The 21581-nt window shown below is 36.0% G+C and overlaps 1 protein-coding gene across 1 annotated transcript in view; it reads right to left on the bottom strand.

The window, feature by feature from the left end:
• Positions 1-21581, bottom strand: part of LOC124360821 (putative transmembrane protein 183BP) — a 38373-nt gene that overhangs the window by 4051 nt on the left and 12741 nt on the right. The window contains exon 6 of the mRNA XM_046814744.1: positions 20741-20890. Coding sequence (XP_046670700.1) covers positions 20741-20890 — 150 coding nt within the window. The remainder of the gene's footprint in view (positions 1-20740; positions 20891-21581) is intronic.

Below are 21581 nucleotides of genomic sequence, written 5' to 3'. Positions count from 1 at the left end.
GGTCGTAGAGTTTGCTAGGTACCACTACTCTAGGTTTGGATTGATTAGGCAATTGGTGAACTAAAATGCCTTGAATTACAGAATAATTTTGATTGGGATTAGTACCCTTCAAAGATTTCACAATATTGCGAATTTGAGCATCTTGCTCTTGGTGGCCTTTGATGTCTTTGAAGGCTTCCGGTACAGAAAAAAAGAATAAAAGCCTGTGTGTGGTCGGTTTTATTTTGAATAGTAGAACTCTGTGATGAATCGGTTTGGGGCTCAAATAAACGCGAGAGGCAGTCGGCCACAACATTGTCTTTGCCCCTAACATGCTTGACAGTAAATTGAAAGGCATTGATGAGAGTGGTCCAACGTGCTATTTTTTCCTACCTGGCGAGGATTGTTAAGTAACCATGAGAGTGAGGAATTGTCAGTCTCAAGCGTGAAGGAACGATGCTCTAAATATTGTCTAAATTTTGTAAAGGCCTAGACTACTGCCAAAGCTTCTAAATGGAAAGTTGAATAGTTCCTCTCGTGTACATTTAAAGGACGGCTCGCAAAAGCTATAGGGTATATTTGGCCCTGGATTTCCTGAGACAGCACTGCACCTACAGCAGTACCTGAAGCATCAGTTGACAGAATAAACGGGGCATCAAAATTTGGTAAGCGTAGGACCGGAGCAGAGACTAAAGACCGTTTTAAGTTTGTGAAAAGCATTCTGTTGCTCCTCACCCCATATGAAATTTACATCCTTTCTCTTTAACCTATTCAACGGCTCACAGATTGACGCGAAATTGGGAATAAATTTAGAATAAAAGGCACACATTCCAAGAAACCTGCTAACCTGCTTAGTATTTTTGGGTTGAGGGTAGTTGTCGATAGGGCGAGTTTCTATTCGGGTTGATGGTAACTTTCCCATCTTCGAAGACGTGGCCTAGAAATTTCTATTTTAATGAGAGGCAATGACCATCTTTTCTGGGTTAACTGTTAACCCTGCCCTACTAAGTCGGTCAAGGACTAAATCGAGATGTCTTTTGGTGATCTTCTAGATTTTCAGAAAAAATAACAAGGTCGTCGAAATAGCAGAACAAGAAATCAAATTTCACATCACCAAAGATTTTATTTATCAACTGAGTCAGTATCATGCTACCACTAGCTAGACCAAAAGGGAGGTAATTGTATTCCCATTGGCCAGTGCTTGTGACAAATGAAGTGTACTTCTTGGAAGCCTCATCAAGTGGTATCTGGTTGTAAGCGGACACCAAGTCTAACATAGAAAAGATCTTAGCCTTGCCTAGAAATTGAAAAGAAGACTCTACCGTAGGCATCGGAGTTGAATCGAGCTCCAAGACATTGTTTAAGGCGCGGAAGTCAACCACCAGGCGTGAAGAACCTCCCTTTTTAGGTACTAAAAATGCTGGACTGGAGTAAGGGGAAGTTGAAGGTCTAATAACGCCTTTCTCCAGAAGGCCTTCGATATGCTCACGAATTAAAGCCATTTTCGGGGGAGCATAATGATACGGACGGCACCTGAACGGCTTGTCTGACTTGACAGTGATAGAATAAGTCAAAAGGTTAGTTTTACCCAGCTGTTTGGTCACAGTTTCGGGAAAACACCGCAGAATATTTTTAAATGTCTGAACTTGGGAATTATCAAGCCTATCTCCAAAGATAGGTCCCAAACTAACATCCTCTGCCTGTTCATCCTCTTGGTTTTTCGGCTATAACTAGTGAAGTGTCAAAGGGAAAAGACACCTGGCGTTGAGCCGCATTAATGCTCATTTCAGAGGCCTGAATGAAGTCGAGTCCAATCAAAACAGGAACCGGTAAGTTGTTAGTAACAAGAAATGGGAAAGTCCAAGAGAAACAAGCTAATTTGAAATGAATATGGGCCAAAAATTGAAAGGAGACATCTGAACCATTTGCAGCTGTAGCCGTCAATGAAGTTTCTTCAACTTTCTTTCACGACACCCTTGAGTTTAGAGAGAGTATCAAATACGCTTTTAGCTACGATAGATCTGGTAGAACCAGTATCAATCACAGCAGAAGACTTAATGTTTAGAAAAAGCAATAGGAATTTCTAGGGGTTTGACCTTGGGCAAAGCCGGAGCTAAAGGATTAATGGGCCTAGTCTTCTTGGGGAATGCCGGCCCTTTCAGCGAATTCCCCTTTTGGAGTTTAAATTAACCGCAGGATTAGCGGAACTATAATTATGGTTTTGATTATTCCTATTATAGGAAAAACCTCCGTTCCTGGTTTGGCCTACTATTGTTCCCTGGTAGCATATTATCTTGCAATTGATTAGAATTACAAACTTGGGGGTTCAGCCGCTGATTGAAAGCATTATCATAGCCATTTGCCCTTACTTGGCCCTGCCTAGAATTATTGGGTTGAGAATGAAAGTTCTGGTAAGGTCTACTATTATTGTAAGGCCCGCTTCCTTGCCTTTGGTTACCTCCAAACGAATGGTTTGGAATAAAATGTGCTATAGGGGGTTCTCTTAGCGGCGTCTCGGTCGAAGTTTGTACCCGAACCACGGTAAAATGTTCTGTTATTATAACGATTATTTTGGAAAAGATGTCCAGCGTATTGTGAATTAGTATTATCATAAGTGACATTTTTATTAGAATCTATTGCAGCTTCCTGAGATTCAGAATTGCCATACCCTAACGGAGCTTGAACAGTGTTGACCGTCAAACTCTCAATCATGGAAACCATGTTTTTCAGTTGTTGTACTGTGGTAGGGGGTTGAAGACCTGCAAAAGCTGCCCTAGTATGAGGGTTGAGACCGGTAAAAATAGTTGTAAAAATCTCGCCATCACTTATTTCTGGTCCAAGAATTTGGAAAATGCTAACAATGTCAGTAAGATAATCAGCATAAGGTTCTGACAGTCGTTGTTGTCTATACATGAGTTTAGACTGAATGTCTCTAATGGCCCTAGATGAGAAAAAGGTAAACCTAATTGTCTGCAGAGCATTCGGCCAGGTAGAGTCAGCACTCACGAGACCCATCCACACATCACGAAGTCTGCCTTCAGTGCGTGCCACATGCGTTTAATAGAATAGTTTTATCTGAACCTAAATTTAACTCTACTATTTTTTGGATTTTTTACGAGAAATTCTGTTAGCTGAAATAAATCTGTACCAGAAGTAATGGGTACCTCTCTAAGCATATCCCGCAAAAATGTTAGGGAATGAGACATCGTCCCTGTTATATGGCCTATTTTGGGTTGCAATTTCTTGGGCTAACCGTCTTAGCAGTCGCTTCAATAGCATTTAAGGTCATTGTATGCAGACTCTTCACTAAACCACCAAGATCCACCGGCACTACAGGGGGCAGCACAGTACAAGTTCCTACTTCGTCCTGTTTTAAACTGGGATTATCCACTAAATCATCCCGTTACGGGTACCCTTGGTTCATCCGCAGATTCCTCCAAGTCACTCACACCCCTTCGCTAGACCGAGCCACAAATTCACTTAGCTGCACACGCATGGCATCAAGCTTATCCTTGGGTTTAATTCCCCATAGCTTGCATTGTTCGCGGGGCTTCCTCAATAGTCAACTTTTTAAATCCAAGACACAGTCTTTGGAACATTATTTAAATCGAAGAACTTCATCTCGTAAAAGGTTCAATAATCAACAATAAATAAACACAAATCACAACAAACAAGTTAAACAATAAATTAATCAAAGACACATGAGAGCGTGGACAGATATTCCACACAAACTAGAGAGCAGTAAAAAAAAATTCAGAAAAACATTAGGGCAATTTTACTGTGGTGTGTGAAAAAGTACAAGTTGTAAAAAAAACTATTATAAATTTATAGTATTAACAAATGAATAAAAGCATATAGTACATTTCCTTATTATTACCATGAAAACCAAATTCCAGTATCACCAACAGGTGAAGGCAGAAAATACAACAAGTTTGGCTTTCAGAGCAAAAAAATGTCGGCTGCCATCAGTCGGGGGTAGACTCAATTTGTTTCCTCTCAAAAGGTTGAGAAAGTTCAAAGTATTCAAAAAAAACTAACAACACCTTTCAAAACCTAAAAGAATAAGAGAGGGAAACAAAGTAAACAAAAATTAATCAAAAGCAAGAGCAACTGTACCGTAGAAGAGCAAAAAAAAATATATATGTGGAGCGAGTCGTAAAGTAGCGCTACCGGTAAACTACTACATAAAGTTCACAACAAGGCCCAAGTGAACAAGACACAAGCCTAAATAGTAAACTCTCCCTTAAAACTGTAAAATAATTTAGAACACCCCCCCAAAAAAAATCTCTTTTGAGGCCAAGAATCCAAAAAAAAAACCCCAGTGAAAAATTAAAAATTAAGAAATTAAAGACCAAAGGAAAAAAAAAAAATTATTTAACCACTTAAGGCTTAAATTAGGCTAAACTGAAATTTAGGTAAGTTAAACACCCGAAGCTGAATCAAGCAAGCTGACATATCAATCAATCCAAAGAGTCCACTAGGGTTTGGTATATTATAAAATAGTGAACCCTCAAGGTGGCAAACTATAGTTTTAAAAGTTTGTAAAAGAAAGGATGTTTCAACATTTTGGAAAGAAAGTTTAGTTTTGTAAGTAATTAAATCACTTATATGTATGTCAGCACGTCAAATCCAACCCCAAGCTGCAACTTCATAAAAATTACAAAACAAGCATAGGCCTATGTTATTTTTATCAAAAGTTGAAACTAAAGTTGTTCTCCATATTAACTTTAAACTGTTTTAACTTAAACCGGCACTAGTCAAAAGAAGCAAAGGGCTTTTAATAATAGACTAAAAAGAATTATTATTTTTACAATAACATTAAAGTTTTGAAGAAGGTTTTAGAAAAAAAATTGCAAACTGTTAGACTAAATCAACCCCTTAAGCTTGAACTGCCCCGAACAATCAAATAGCATAGGCCTACATAAAAGTTTGACATGTTTCTAAGTAGAAAAAATATCAGATAAATTTAACAGTAACACTTCACTTACCTTGTGTATAGACTAAGATTAATTAACAAAATTGTGTAAGACTCGAATAAATTCAACGCAGTAGACAAAATCATCAAATTAGAGCTATTAAAAATTTAAACTCTTATCAACTTAAAACATGTACAAGTGGAGTAAATCCGCTGGAAGAATAAATAAATAACTAAATAATTAATTAAAATCCTAGAATAAACAACAATTAATAGCATTTGGAACTAAGGGTAGGTGTGGAAAGGTTTAAAAATTTTAATTAAATCAGAAGTAGAGATGAAATATCAGAAGGAAAGCAAGTTATATAAAAAAGAACACTTTTAATTATAAGCCAACCCAAAGTAAATAATCTGGTGAAACTGAATGGGGGTTTCAAATATTAACCAGAAAGCTAAGAACTTTAAAAACAAAAGGTAGGCTATACATAGGCGGCAGTACAATACGCAGTCACCAACAGCATCTATGAAATCCTTCGACTTTACTTGCACAGATCTGAGCCAAAGTTTAAATTAAAATACTAAAAGGTGCTAATTAAAGTTTAGAAAGCACAAGTAATTAAGTACCAGGTATGTTTAAGGCAACAGGCTACACTGTAGGTGAAAGTAAAAGTTAGGTTAAGAGTTAACTTGGTGAGAGAAAAAAAAAATTTATTAAAATTGGTTTAAAGTAAAATTTTAAGCTAGAAAAAATCAACCAAATACCTATGCCTAAATAATTAGTGAGAATAAGTTACTAAAGTTTAAGAAATACTGCCACTCACATGTTCAATTATTACACAACTAGGCTTAGGTAGCAGTTGGTTGCAAGAACTGCTTGGCTCAGACCTGCACATTAAAAACAAGCTACTTCGAAAAAGTTTAACATTTTGAGTAAAAAAAGGCAGTGTAAGGAAAATTTAGAAAACTAAAAAAATTTAGAAAAACGTCTACCACCCCTTTAAAAAAAACTTAAAACTAGGACTTAGCTCTCATAGCTGTGTAGAATTCCTCCGCTCCCACCGGCAAGCCTAGCCTTCCATTTCAAAACCACGCTCTGCTACCAATATGCGACGATATTCGAAAACTGAATTTGGAAAGACTGGGGTCCTAAATATTAAACGAGGTCGTGAAACGTTGATTGGAAGGTAGGCATACGATATTAACACCAAAACACCGTGCCGGTTCGTAGAGGGAGCGGGCAGCCAGCTTTTGATTTTGTAACTCCGACCCAGCGACCAAAGAAGAACATAGACTGGAAATCCCTATACCCAATACATTACGGCAGTTGAAGCCAACCCACGCCCACTCTGGTGACAAACCGGCCGGGCACCAGCTCGCGGCGAGTATACATTTTAATTTGCCGCGTTTCATTAACACCGTTGGATTATACAGTTAGAGTTGGGATAAAAAACTTGAAATTTCACAATTTTCTAGTCAATACTATGGCAATGATGATGTAGTAGATAAACATTTTAAAAGTTTATTACAAGTGTTATAAAATAAATATTAATTAATTAAAACCAAATTGAGCTTTGGCGATGAACATGAAATAATGAGTCGGCTGCTACTTTTTTTATTTATTGGTCAGGCGAGTTTCGTCTGCGAGAAAGTTTGAGATAATAAACCAAATTTTACCGTAGTATTTTTTATAAATTTTTGGAGTGAACAGTTTGTCGAGAAACGAGGTATAAAGCAGATACAAATTTCATGCGGCGCAAACACGTATCCGCCGCCTCGCCTCCATACGCTGCAAATAGGTTAAATGTTTAAATGCTCAACCTTTTTTTTATACTCAAATCTATAAACATTAATAACTTATTATGGGAATATATCTAAATTTGATTAAATCAACTAATCGTTGTAGCGGGTTTCAAAAACCACAAGTACATAATAAAATGAAAATATTATATGTACGATTTAAAGCCTATAAATTCAACCTTTTACAATACGGAATAACTTAAATGTCTAACTTAAATAGTAAGTTTACTTTTTATGTGATGTTACAGTTTACAATGTTACTGTTTATTTGGTGTTACAGTATGTATCAATGAATGATTTCTAACATTCAATTCAGGTTACAGTATAGTTTTTACAGTATCTTTATTGTATTTAGTTTATATTCCTTACTTACAATGAAATAAAATGTACACAACTTCCAGCGAAGTATATTTTAGTTGATCATTCTTAAAAAAAACATCCAACTTCCAATAATATAAATTCTATAATCGGTGGCAAGCAAACAACGAAAGCGAGCCCTTCCTGCTACACGGACGCTCGGTAGTGGGTGACTCATCCACTGCCATCCCCACCACTCTGGTGATTACCGGCTTCAGCCGCGCGCCCCGATTGCCAGTCTATGTTCTTCTTTGGTCGCTGCTCCGACCACAGAAAACTCCAAGATGTCCTTGCCCTATGGAAGTCAGAAGAGAAGAGAGAAAAGAAAACTAATTCCAGATATCTAGAAAACCTGAAAAAACTAGAACCCAATCAAAAAGCCAGAAAGCCACAGAAACAACTAGAAAGAGAACAACCATCTGGTAAAACAGATGGCTCGACCAGCTGTAAGGAAACAGCTCCCGGTCCGTCCAAAGACCAACAAAATAAAGTGGCAAACGCCACAAGTCTTTCTAAAATCAGTTTGGGTGTAAGAAGTAAATTACAGTGCAATAAACTGAAAGAGCATAAATTTGAAGCTCCATCTATACATCTACTCTAAACCGTTATAAACTTCCAGATTATTTATAAAAGAAATTTCCTCTGAATAACCTCGATTGTCACAATGGCTGACTGACTACAGTCTCTAGTGAAGTTGTCTCCCAAGAAAGTAGTGTTTAAAGTGGTAATACCCCAACAAATTATTATTACTTGCACATAAATCTTACCTTGAAACACTTGTAAGTAATCGACATTATATTATTATCAAGAAACAACTTAACAAAAAAATCACACAAGCAACTGACACTGCTAATCTTGTAGTCAGTAATTCACTTTCAAGAACAAAATAACTTTTTCTTATAGCAACCTCATTGTAATAAACTACATTTAATTTAATCCTTAACAAGATCATTTCAAGGAAAAATTAGAGTAAAGCTCATATTTTTAATCTATAAAAAAACCATCACTACTAATTAACAAAACATGTATGGGAAGTGACGTCACAGCTCACAGCCAACTCACTGCTGTTAAACACGTAAACCTCCAACACTACACCAATACACTACTGCTCTTGTACAAGGCTTTAGTTCGGCCTAATCTGGAATATTGTACTCTTGTTTGGTCCCCTCATTACGCATCTCATATTCACAAACTACAGAGTATTCAAAACAAATTTTGCAGACTTCAAGGAGTCCGGAGAGGTGCAGCCTATCGGGAGGTCTCTGTCCCCGCACTTGAGCAGGAATTTCTTCTGCCTACGCTGGAGTGCAGAAGGAGAATGTTTGATATTATTTTTCCTGCACAAGCTTATCAACGGGGCGATCGATTCACCAGAGCTTCTGAGTAGGATATCCCTCTTGGTGCCTGCTGGAACCAGATCCAGGAATATGTTTTCAACCTGCCACCACTCAAACAATTACAGCTATCACGGTCCTATTGCTCGACTTCATAGGCGTGGAAACAGCATTCCTTCGGATGGTGATATGTTTTATGACAGCATCGCACACCTTAAAAAGAGACTGCAACAGTAATGGGTGATAGAGTTTTTTTCCCCTTAATATCAGTTGGAGATGATGTGTGTGATTTTTCACTATTATAACATTATTTCACAAATCTTAATACTTATTTATTATTCCACTGCATAATCACTACTTTCTGTAATTTAATTAGATGTTATTTATCTTGTTGATGTTATATTTAAGTTGCATGAAAATGTTGTGAAATTATTGTATATTGGCGGATGCCGTTGAAATAATAATAAATAAATAAATAAATACACCAACAGGTGGCAGACAGACAGATGGAGTAAGTGTGTCAAGCGGCTGAGTGTACTGACCTCACCTGCTGACAGTGTGGCTGCTGATAACTGACCTCAGACTCACTGCTGACTGCTAGTGGGACCTATAATCCTACAATTGCCATACTAAACCTATTTATATAAACATAAAATCTTTCTTGCTGCTTACCATTCAAACTACAGTGAGATACTAATTCAAAATGTCCACAAAGTATCCATGTGGTAACTGTGGCATTGGAGTCAGATTTTCTGGAATAAAATGAACAGGTTTTATGCAATAAATTAGCATCGCTTCCAGAGAGCCAAGTGTTCATTAATGAACAGCTAACACCCCACAACAAGACTCTGCTAGGACGCGCCCGGAGGTTGCAGCGGGAGAGGAGGATCCACTACGCTGGCTTTTTCAACAACAAAGTGCTGATCAAGCCTGCTGAGGGCGAGCATTCTATCCGGGTGCTTCAGCTCAAGGACCTAGACCGCTTTGACAAGTAATCATAGAACTTTTAAATATTTAAATATTATTATTTCATTGGCTGCTGAATACATATCTATAGGCTACACAATATTTATTTACTTTATAGACCACAGAATAAAATTATTTTATTATTTAGATTACAGTATAAAAGATTTATTTGATCAAAAACATATTGCTATTTTATACCTTGTCAACGTAAAATTCCTTTATCTCTATCGAAGTATCATATCTGCCAACACTAATGCTAATAAAGTAGTATCAGAAAACATGCTATGAGTAACAAAATTTAGAATAAATACTTATAATTCAGCTTGTATGTTTTAAACCGAAGTAAATAAATTAAATTTATGCAAAGTTGACGCTTGTACTATTACTTAATCATGATTTAATGAGTTATGTATTAATTCATTATTATAATTAACCACAGTTCACTTAAATTTTGTTAAACCATTTTATTTATTATGAATCTCAAACTGACCTTTTCTCTTTGATTATATAATTATAAGTATTTAACGGACTAACAGTTAAAAATAAAATAACAACAAGTTCTTATGCTATGTTTAACTTCAATGTCATCTCACAAGAATCAGTTATATGATTGATGCGCTAAGGCCTATATAGCCTATATAATGTAAATATTATCCTTATTATTAATTATTATGTAACAATTATTATTTTAAACTTGTTTACTTGTCCATAGCATAATGTTGTACTCTGTAATCAGTATCATTATTTTAAGAGTCGAAGAGTTGTAGTATAGTTCTCATTATTTGTTGGTTTTCAAATATAATTTCTCCCTATAAGTATAATTTAGAGTAAAGTTGAATTAATATTATATTTTTTCCTTGTTCACATTTAATCACGGCTGAAGTTGCACAATGTTCAAAGATTTCTTACCATTTAATATACTTTAGTATTATAGCCTAAGTGGAATTAGTTTTTGGTTTTTAATAATATTTTTGTACTAATTTATGTATGAGCACATAATGTAACTAAAAGACCTTTTTTATTATGACTTAATTTTGTCTTAAACAATTAAATTTTGTTTCTTTTCATTGATTAGATTTTCTGTTTAGATTGATACAGAAAATATTCATAATACATTAAAGATATAATTTTAGTTTTAGTCATATGGCACGAGTAGCACTTCATTTAAATATCATTGTTGTACTGGGCAGGCAGAATGATGTGAGGCTGTGATGACACCGCTCATGCTGGATGACGTTTTTGATGACAATATTCCTTTCAATTGCCTTGAACTGGAAAGTTATGATAGCTGTTTAGATTTTTTTCATGATAACGGCAGTGATTGTTTAAGAATTTTTCATACAAACATAAGAAGTTTTTCAAAAAATTTTGATGAATTAATGGTATATTTAAACGAGTTTTGTCATACACTTGATTTGGTAATTATGTCGGAGTGTTGGCTGAGGGGAGGAGAAGAGCACGTACACATTCAGGGATTTGATACGTTAATTACTAACACACAATGGAACCAAAACGATGGACTTATTATATTAGTAAACAAACGGTTATCAGTAAAGGCTGCTCAGATAGCGTTAGGTGACATTTATGGTATCGGATTGGACTTTACTTACTCAAATAAAATGTTTAACTTACTTGCTTTATACAGAACCCACGACAGTAATCTTGATTTATTTTTGGATGGACTAGAAAACTACTATGACAGTACTGGACTAAATAAAACATGCATATTTGTTGGAGATATTAATATAGACTTATTGAAGACTAATTCAATGACTAATAGATATTTAAGTTGTCTGCATGGCGCTTGGCTCATACAGTGTATTTCTAAACCTACTAGAGTGTCAAACAACCTTCAATCTTGTCTGGATCATATATTTGTGAGGATCAGTGATATAAATAGAGTAAAATCAGCTGTGATCCAGACAAATATAACTGACCACTACAGCACTGGATGCGACTCACTATCTCTTGCAGCGGCTCCGCCTTGCCCTGATATTCACACCGACAACTATAACGCCCCACACTTATACCGACCACGCACTGCTGACTAACAATTTGTCACTTGTCGACTGGACCCCCCGTCTTAACATGTTTTGATGTTAATCAATGTGCTAATATATTTAAGGAGAGAGTTCAAAATTCAATATCAACTGCTAAAAAACCAATAAAAATTAACTCTGCCAGAAACAAAAAACTAAAACCATGGATTACTTCTGATCTCGTTCGTTGTATTCGTACTCGGGATGGGTTGAGTAGAAGAATAAAAAAAACAGCCATTTAATGTTATTTTACGCAATCAATATCAAAACTATAGAAGATTTTTAAGTTCTTCGCTGAAAAAAGCTAAAAGGGGACTATTATAGAACCAAAATCATTCATTCCAACGGCAATCCCAAATTATTTTGGGGAATAGTCAATGAATTAGCAGGGAGATCTAAAAGTCGAGAATCATTTCCCATTAGTAAATATTTGTCTACGGCATCTGTTGTCACACCGAACTTATTAAAAACAAATAACTAACGAATTCAATTTTTTCTTTGCGGCCGTGGGACATAATCTAGCAAAATGAAATCAATACGGGAGGTCATCCAGTTATAAATGATGCTGACTATAGACAGAACACTGACTTTATATTTCACACTGTGACAGAATTGGACATCATTCATCAGGTGGCTGGACTGCGGGGAGGGTCTGCGCCGGGCCTCGATGATGTTTCGGCTAATATTCTAAAACTAAATATCAATTTTTTTCTTCCACCCTTACTTCATTTAATCAATTTAAGTATCTTAAATGGCGTTTTTTCCAAATTTCTTCAAATTGGCAAAAGTCTTCCCCTCTACATCAACGAGTTCAATGATAAAAACAACTTCCGCCCAATTTCCCTGTTGAGTGTATTTTCAAAAGTGTTTAGAGCGCATAGTAAAAGATCAACTAGTTACATATCTCCAAGAAAACGAAATACTGTGTGACTCTCAGTACGGGTTTAGGAATGACAAAAACATCACAAACGTTCTTTTTGACATCAATAGAGAGATAAATGATAGCATTTCGGATGGAACGCGTTCAATGTTAATTTTTCTAGATTTAAAAAAGGCTTTTGATTCCGTAGACAGAAGCAAATTACTATTGAAGCTTGAAAATGTTGGGGTTCGCGGCACTGCTCTCTCATGGTTTCGGAGCTATCTCACCGATAGGTTACAATGTGTGTCTATTGGTGGTATAAACAGTGATCCACTACCTGTGGAATACGGTGTGGTCCAGGGCAGCACTCTTGGTCCAATTTTATTTTTAATTTATATCAACAATATATCAAAATTGAATTTGAATGGTAAATTATTCTTATTTGCTGATGACACCCTTGTTTTTTTAAGAGGAAAGTCTTGGCCAGAAGTACAGGCAAAAGCATCAAGTGATCTTACTCTTTTAAAAACTTGGTTTGACCAAAATGTCCTTTCTCTTAATATAACAAAAACAAAGTTTATGCCGATTTCCCTAAGAAATAGTACAGATTATAATTTACAAAACTTGGTTATTCATAGTTGTGGTAACAACTATCTTATTAATACGTGCACTTGCGAGGAAGTAGAGAAGGTGGATTACTATAAATACCTTGGAGTAATTTTTGATTTTCGGATGACCTGGACCCACCATATAGATATGTTAGTACAAAATATTAAAAAATATGCTTTTGCTTTCAGACAAATTAGTGAAATTTTGATGGAAAAAGAAATTAAGTTTAGCTTACTATGCTTACATTCAATCACTTCTTTCTTTCGGAATAATTGCTTGGGGAGGGGCAAGACCATCTATTCTATATCCCCTCTTTGTTTCTCAAAAACGCATACTAAAAATAGGGTTTAACAAAAGTCAACGTTATTCTACTGACACTCTATTTAGAGAATCTGCTATTCTTACTATTCGCCAACTTTTTTTAAAGACTCTCCTGACGTACATTTACCTTAATTTAAACACAATCTTTTCAGAAATTACCCACCATCATGATACTAGATATGCGCATAATGTTAGGACTGTTACTTTACAGTTACGTAAAGAGTATTCTACAACAAACCCCTTTTATATATCTAACATTCTATATAGAAATATTCGTGTTCATCATAATAGCTGCCACTCTCTTTGAATCACCCTCCTTGCCTGTTTTCAAAAATAGAGTGAAACAATGGCTACTCCAATTAGGTATGACACAAGCAGAGTCCATTATATCTGCAGATTACCGAGCGGCCTGACCTGCAACACCCATCCTCAGGCACTTTATAATATTACACCCGACCACTAGACCACTATACTACTAAACCATACTACTACTAAACCATACTACTACTAAACCATACTACTACTGCTACTACACTACACTACACTACCATTCATACTAGACGCTACATTAGTACACACCACACTACTACACTATTATTACATAGAACCATGCTGACTTGATCTCCCCTGGGCCAACACAATGATATGACGCCGTTGCATTATCATAGATAAACTAACACTGAATTACTTTTTACTAAACGTAACAAGCCCAGTTCTCATATTAAATCGTGTTCTTTTATTTTATTTTAAATTATAAATTTTATGTTAAAAATTCTAGCACATTCTATTTATTAAATGCTATTAAAGATATCAAGTTAAGATTCATGTTAAGTTATCGTGGCGGACGATCAACTGAAGCCTGCGCACAGGCTGAATGCCCATGCAGGCTTATTCCTTATTAATTATTTAAGTAATATCTTAGCTAGATAACTAGTAAACTATTGTTTTCAAAACAATTCTGTTTAGTTCTTTACTATTGTCATTTGTGTATTTCATGTACAGTTGATGGAATAAACATTCATTCATTCATTCATTCATTCAATAACTGGTACCATGCAGGCTGTCAAAATATTTTAGATAATGTCCTGAAAAAATTAACTAGCCAGGAAATTGGAAAATGGAAATGCACAAACAGCAGTGCTGACAAACAGCCACAGCTATTAAACCAAGTACTCACTGACTCACTCTCTCTAAATAGCTCTGATACCATTCAGGAAACTAGAAAACAGTCTCATTGCAAATAACTTTTTAGAAAACTCAAACAGTCGGGAGGATAAATTAGAAATGGCAGCAAAAATTGGATCAGCATTAGTAGAAGAAAATGAACTCTTAAAAGACGAAACACTCAAGCTAAAGACCAAACTGAGCATTATGGAGGAAAAACTTGAAGAAATGGGAAATGAAGAAAAGAAAAATCTACATAAAATTGAAAATCTCCTACAACTGAATGCAGATGTTGAAGCTCAGCTCACTAAAGAGAAGAAACTTTGCCAAGAAGCGTAATTTATCTATGAGGAACATGATTTACAACTTAGTCAACTCATTGATAGCTATGTAAATCAAATAGCAGAGCTTGAAAAAACTGTTTTAACTCTGCAAAAGAAAATTGAAAATCAAGAAACCAAGACTTTTCATGATTCCGAGACACAAAAACTTCCCCCCTCCAGCCGAAATAATCAAAGATTAGTCCTCCCTCATCCCTCCTATTTGAAATGTCCGGTATCAAAGCAAAACTTGATCGGATGGAGATAGCTATTAATACCCTAGCTATAAATACTTTAACTTCAAGAACCAATCAAACCTGCCAACAAAAACTGGAGAACTCTTTAACAGACATAAGAACACACCTGACTTCAGGTATCAGCCAAACCTGTAATGAAAAACTGTACGCCTTGACAGAATGTAGCCCACACCACCAGACTTCTGGAACCAGCCAAACCTGTAATGAAAAACTGTACGCCTTGACAGAATGTAACCCACACCTGACTTCAGGAACCAGCCAAACCTGTAATGAAAAACTGTACGCCTTGACAGAATGTAGCCCACACCTGACTTTAGGAACCAGCCAAACCTGTAATGAAAAACTGTACGCCTTAACAGAATGTAGCCCACACCTGACTTCAGGAACCAGCCAAACCTGTAATGAAAAACTGTACGCCTTGACAGAATGTGGCCCACACCTGACTTCAGGAACCAGCCAAACCTGTAATGAAAAACTGTACGCCTTAACAGAATGTAGCCCACACCAGACTTCAGGAACCAGCCAAACCTGTAATGAAAAACTGTACGCCTTGACAGAATGTAGCCCACACCTGACTTCAGGAACCAGCCAAACCTGGAAACAAAAACTGCAGAGACGAAGAAGGACATGGAAGCCCAAATCTACCCAAGTAGGAGAAACCGCTGCTCTCCAAACAACTGAAGGCGAGAAGGGAAATATGTTTCAGTGTATCTCTTCAAATGACAAAAGCTGCCAGTAAATCAAATGTCTTGCGACTCCAAAAACCTTCCTGCTTGGACGTAAAAATGAAACTAAGCAACTCACCACCACTGAACTCAAAGTTGAAGAAAAATGACGAAGATTATGAGGAGTTCTTCCAAGAAAACATTGCATTCTACTTGGAGCACATGAAGAAACACTATGGCTATACTAAAGCTACTGATGACCTATCACAGACCAACCATATGTCTCAGTTCACTTCAACTGAAAATCAGTCACAGGTGCTCCCATTCCCTGCAGATGCTCTACAAGACCAAAACACAACCCATTTTTTTAGACCAAAGACAAGTAAAAAGAAAGCAAATTCAAAAAATAAAAAAAAAGTCAAAATAAAATTTTTTTTTCATAAAAACTACAATATGATAGTATTTCACCAGAACATTGAAGGTCTTCGTAACAAAATCGATAGACTAGCTCCATCACCTTGAGATTCTTACACCTAGTGTTGTCATACTTAGCGAACATGGTCTAAAAGAAGAAGAGATCGGAAAAATAAGTTTACCAAACTACACTCTATTATCAGCTTTCTGTAGGAAAACCCATGCTAAAGGTGGTGTAGCAATTTACATCAAAAGTACCCTAGAAGTCGTGACAGAGCACATAGACACCACATCTTTCTGTGAAGAGCTAACTTGCGAGACTGAACTATGTCGTGTAACTATCAACAATCTACATTTATACATCTTAGGCACATATAGGTCCCCAAGTGGACAACTTGAAGCTTTTCAAAATATTATATCACGACTTTTAGAGGACACCAAAGCCTACAGTAAGTTACTCATAATAATGGGCGATGTAAATGTAGATATGCTTAAAGAAACCTCAAAAAAACAATCTAATCAATGAAATGCTATTAAGTTTCAATACAACAAGACTGCCCCTTCAAGCTACAAGGATTACCAGCACCACACAGTCCTCTATTGACTGGGTATGTACAAACAGCTTGGAACTTGTTGTACACGTGGACGTACTACAAACTGGACTTAGTGACCACAGAGCCCAGCTGTGTACCCTTAACATCCCTACAAAAGAAAAAACTACAGTTTCTGTTACAAGACGCAGTCTCAACGATGACAATAATATGGTGATGCTAAAATCTCTCTTACAAACACAAAATTGGGACAATGTAAAAAATGTACACCACCTACAAGATGCATATGACGCTTTTTCTACGACCCTGAATGTTATATTGGATATTGCATGCCCCAAAAAGAAAACTAGACCTCGAAAACAAGCCAAGCCAAAATACTTCTTAAATGATGAAGCACAAAGCTTAAAAAGGGACTTTCTGGAGGCTCAGCACAGATTTGAACTGACTGGCTCTGCAACAGACAAAACCCAAATGACAACCAGGAAAAGAGGCATACAATTTGAAACTAAGAGACATAAAGAGACAGCACATAGTGACATACATCAATCAAGCTCATGACAAGTCCAAAGCAACATGGAAGGTCATAAATGATGAAAAGACAGGAAAGAATGACAATAAACCAAAGTTAGAACTACTTGCTGATGGAAAAAAACTTGAAGACCCTCAGGAAATTGCTGATTTCCTGAACGAATACTTTACAAACATTGCAGACAATACTTTAAGAAAACAACGAAATGACTTTACAACACCAGGATTACCTACATTAACATCCATCACGAACAGCAAACTTGATGAACTATATCCCACATCAGTAGAAGATGTGCAAAATGTAATAAAATCTCTGAAATCAACGCACTCAGCTGGTCTGGATGAAGTATCTCCAGGGATCTTGAAATCCTGTTGTGAGGAGCTGTCTGAACCCCTCTCATACCTAATTAACAGATCTTTTTGTCAAGGAATTTTCCCCCAACAGCTTAAAACATCCAAAGTTTATCCAAAACATAAGGGGGGAAACAAATTGGAAGTAAACAATTACAGACCAATATCAGTCATCTCAACAGTATCTAAACTGTTTGAGAAGATAGCCCTCAAAAGATTATTGGATCACTGCTATAAAAATGAGTTGATGACACCAAATCAACATGGCTTCAGGAATCATAAATCCACAACAACAGCCTTAATAAGTCTACTTGAGGAAAACTATTGACCATATAGAAGCTGGCAGAATAGCAGCAGGTATTATGCTGGACTTTAGCAAGGCCTTCGATTGCCTTGGCCATGACCTTATCCTCACCAAGTTACAATCCCTTGGTATAGTGGGAAAAGCAGCAGAACGGGTTCAGAACTATCTTGCCAATCGACATCAGATTGTGGAGCTTTTAAGTCAAGAAAAGGGTATCACCAAAAAAGTTCTATCAACACCTCTACCAATAACAAGAGGGGTACCCCAAGGTTCTGTTCTGGGGCCAGCTCTCTTTATCCTGACAACAAATGACTTACCAGCATATCTAAGCGACAGTTGTACTCCCATAATGTACGCTGATGATACTACCCTTGTGCTGGGTAAGGAGAGTACCGAATTACTTCAGATAAGTGCATTTATTGCCACAAATCTAGCCACTCGATACTGCAATGAAAATGACTTAGTTATAAACACACAGAAAACTAAGCAAATTATGTTTGGCAGAAGAGGAAGGGAGGACCCAGCATTACCTGAGGTGGAAGTGGAAGAGAGTGCATGCTTCCTGGGCATTACCATTGACAGTTCCTTTACCTGGACAGCCCACATTGACAATGTATGCAAAAAATTGAATACTGGTGTATTTTTAATACGAAGAATGACGCAAATTGGCACTCCAGAAATAGCAAAAATAATTTACCACGCTTTCTGTGAAACCCACATAAAGTATGGTATAGCTGAAGGGGTGGAACTACCAAGACCAACATGAACAGGATTTTAATATTGCAAAAGAGGGCTGTAAGAACTATACTAGGCCTAAAACCTACGGAGAGCTGCCGAGAACATTTTAAGAACCTCAAAATCTTGACTGTATATGCAATTTACATTTGTGAGGTGGCTCACTATGCATCAATAAAAAAACCAGCCCAAGGAACCGACCTTCACAACTATAATACAAGACATGCAAACCGCTTCAATCTCCCAGCTCATCGAACTTATCTTTTTGCAAAGCAACCAATATATGCCGGTATAAAGATCCTCAACCACCTACCACAAGACTTCAGGACAGGGAACTGGTGCAACACTAAAGAACAGACTGAAGAATTTCTTGTTGGACAATCCAATCTACTCAATGGACGAATTTTATCAAACAACCTGTACTTAAGTATACATATTATATTGTATTACAATTTTATGAAAATACTCATGTTTGTATACAGTATTGTTTTGACACCATTGCATTTCTTAAAGAAATTGTAATAAAGAATATTCTGACTTCTGTAGTACTTTTCATTATTTACAAAATATTAAGTTATTGACAGTGGTTGATTTTAAAGACAAACAGTATTCCAGACATATGCCATTGTTATTTGATACACGGATAGAACACACACTTGTACAAGAGGATAGTTTGCAATTCTTGAAATTGTAGCGTTCTATCCTTGTAAGAAATAACAATGGCAATATTCTAACTCCTTGCCACCATTCACAGAAAACAGTATATTCTACATAGCTTTAACCAAAGATCTATAAAGCAATTGTTAAAAAAATTGGATGATCCTTACAATAAGACCCAATTTCTTCCCAACTTTTAAAATGACTCTGCTTACGTGTTCAGAGTAGATCAGCTTGGAATCTTATCCAGATTTTGCACAAAGTACTTTCCTTGTTATTACCCATTAAATCTTCACAATCTCATTAAAGAAGAACATAGGATTAGTTTATAAGTACTAAGAAAACCATTATATTTCTGAGATTAAGAAGCATTTGGTTAGTTCAGCCTACCAGCAAGCAAAGCTAATAGTCTACTATTTTACCAATCAGAGAAAAATTATAATATCATATGTCTAAGGTGGATGTCATAGGATGGATATATCAATGATAAATAGGAAAACACAGGTCTAAAATTAGAGCCTTGAGGGACACCTGACTTGGCCATAAAACTTTCAGAACACACTCGACCTAACTGCACACTAAATCCTTTAAGAATAGGATTTGATGCAGCATTCCAGTCCCACTTATTTCTCTTAGACACATTTCATAATTATCTGCAATTCCTGAGCACTTCAATTTTAATATGAGCAGATCACTTCTCTTTAAGCAAAGTAACCAACTTGGCTTCGCACCCGATTTTCTAGGTTTTGCACCTGTATGAGAATTTCTGGTTCGAGTGAATTGTATATCCGACGCCAATGTTGAATTTGCCTTCTTACCATGATCAGGAAAATATGTAAAAAGTGTATATTTATGGCCATTGTTATTTACAATACAGCCTACTTCTGTCAAAAGACAACTAATATGGGTTTTATAACAGTCTTTAAATTTATGCTAAAATTTAGATAGTTACTATGTCTTTTACATCTAATACTTGATATTTTCTAAGAATGTACAGTTAAAAGTACATTAAGAATGACTCTATTTACGTCTTTCTTTCTTTATTAACTGAAAAATATTTTTAATAGTTTAGAACATTTAGAGGTGGAATTGGTACATTAATTCTAAAGCATAATCTAGTGAACTTTCATCTAGCATAGTTCTTGCAAACTGCTTCAAAGGGAGTTGTCAAAGTCAAATTAGAACCATCTTTTAGGACATTTTCTAAGGTAGAGTACTTACCCAATGGCTGGAATAAAAAATGGTGTAAAAACAATGGTTACTATTAGAGAATTTACACATTATAAATGTAACAAATTGAAAATAGTGGTTAAAATAATTAAACATGTGGTTGTGCTATCACAAAACAATGTTTACACAGAACAGTTGATTACATTCGACAGGCTCTTTCAATTAATATTTCACAACTTTAGAGACCAAAATGGGCTTTTTTCGATACTTTTAAAGACCAGTGGGGCCTATATTCATACCAGGGACCTTAAGAATGCCCATTTAAAAATTTCAGTACAATTGGTGGAATAATTTACATGCGGAAGCAAAACAAACAAACAAAGACACTTTCGTATTTATATTATTAGGATAAAAAAAAGTAAAGTTCATAAATTATATTTCTTACCTGTAAAAGTGTACAACCTTCGTCAGCATTGGCAAATATATCACCCAAGATTTCCATTAGATTTGGCTTTCCTCCCTTACTTTGGCAAGGCTGGAAATCCTTACGACGCAACTTGAAGCTCAACTTCCACTTGTTGGGTTGTGATACTCGCTACAATAAAATTAATAGTTAAAAAAAAAATGTTTAAAAAAATATAAAGGTCAGGGGAATTTTACAGGAAGGTAACCAGCAAAATCAACTTAAATGGAAGAGTATTGGCAAAGTTAAAAATATTGAAAAAACATATGTTCATTAAGAAGAGATTTATATAATATATATTGACAAAACGTGACAATATTAAAAGCTAAAATGTTTGGAGGCTGTTATGTTGGTGGAAATCCATAGTCTCCAGACTTTGTGTCAATGAGTTAGCTTTCCCACTGGTCACTTAAATATAGTTAAATATACCTTATCAAAATAGCAAATATTCTTCAAAACTCAAATTTCTAAAGTTCTCTCGTTACCCAAAAATGGGTGCAGCACTAATGGAAGTAATTATACAGCAATTTCGCTTATATTAACCTTTTCAAAAGTATGTGAACAAATTGTGGTCAGAATACTCAGAGCATTGTGCCAATTATAACTTACTGAACAACTGCCAACATAGATTCACCAAAGGGAAATCAACTACTACTGCTATGACCAAGTTTACTGAGACAGTTGTTGATGGTATCGAAGGGAGAAATTTAAAAACTACGGCATTTCTTAATATCAGTATGGCATTTGATTGCCTTGGCCAGAGTATTATCGTAAAGAAGCTAGAATAACTCGGAGTCACAAAAATATTATAGCAATAGTTTGA

The sequence above is a fragment of the Homalodisca vitripennis genome, chromosome 4 (assembly GCF_021130785.1).
Source record: "Homalodisca vitripennis isolate AUS2020 chromosome 4, UT_GWSS_2.1, whole genome shotgun sequence".
NCBI lineage: Eukaryota > Metazoa > Arthropoda > Insecta > Hemiptera > Cicadellidae > Homalodisca > Homalodisca vitripennis.
Note: the sequence above shows the minus strand (reverse complement) of the source record. Positions and strands in the feature narration are given on the sequence as shown.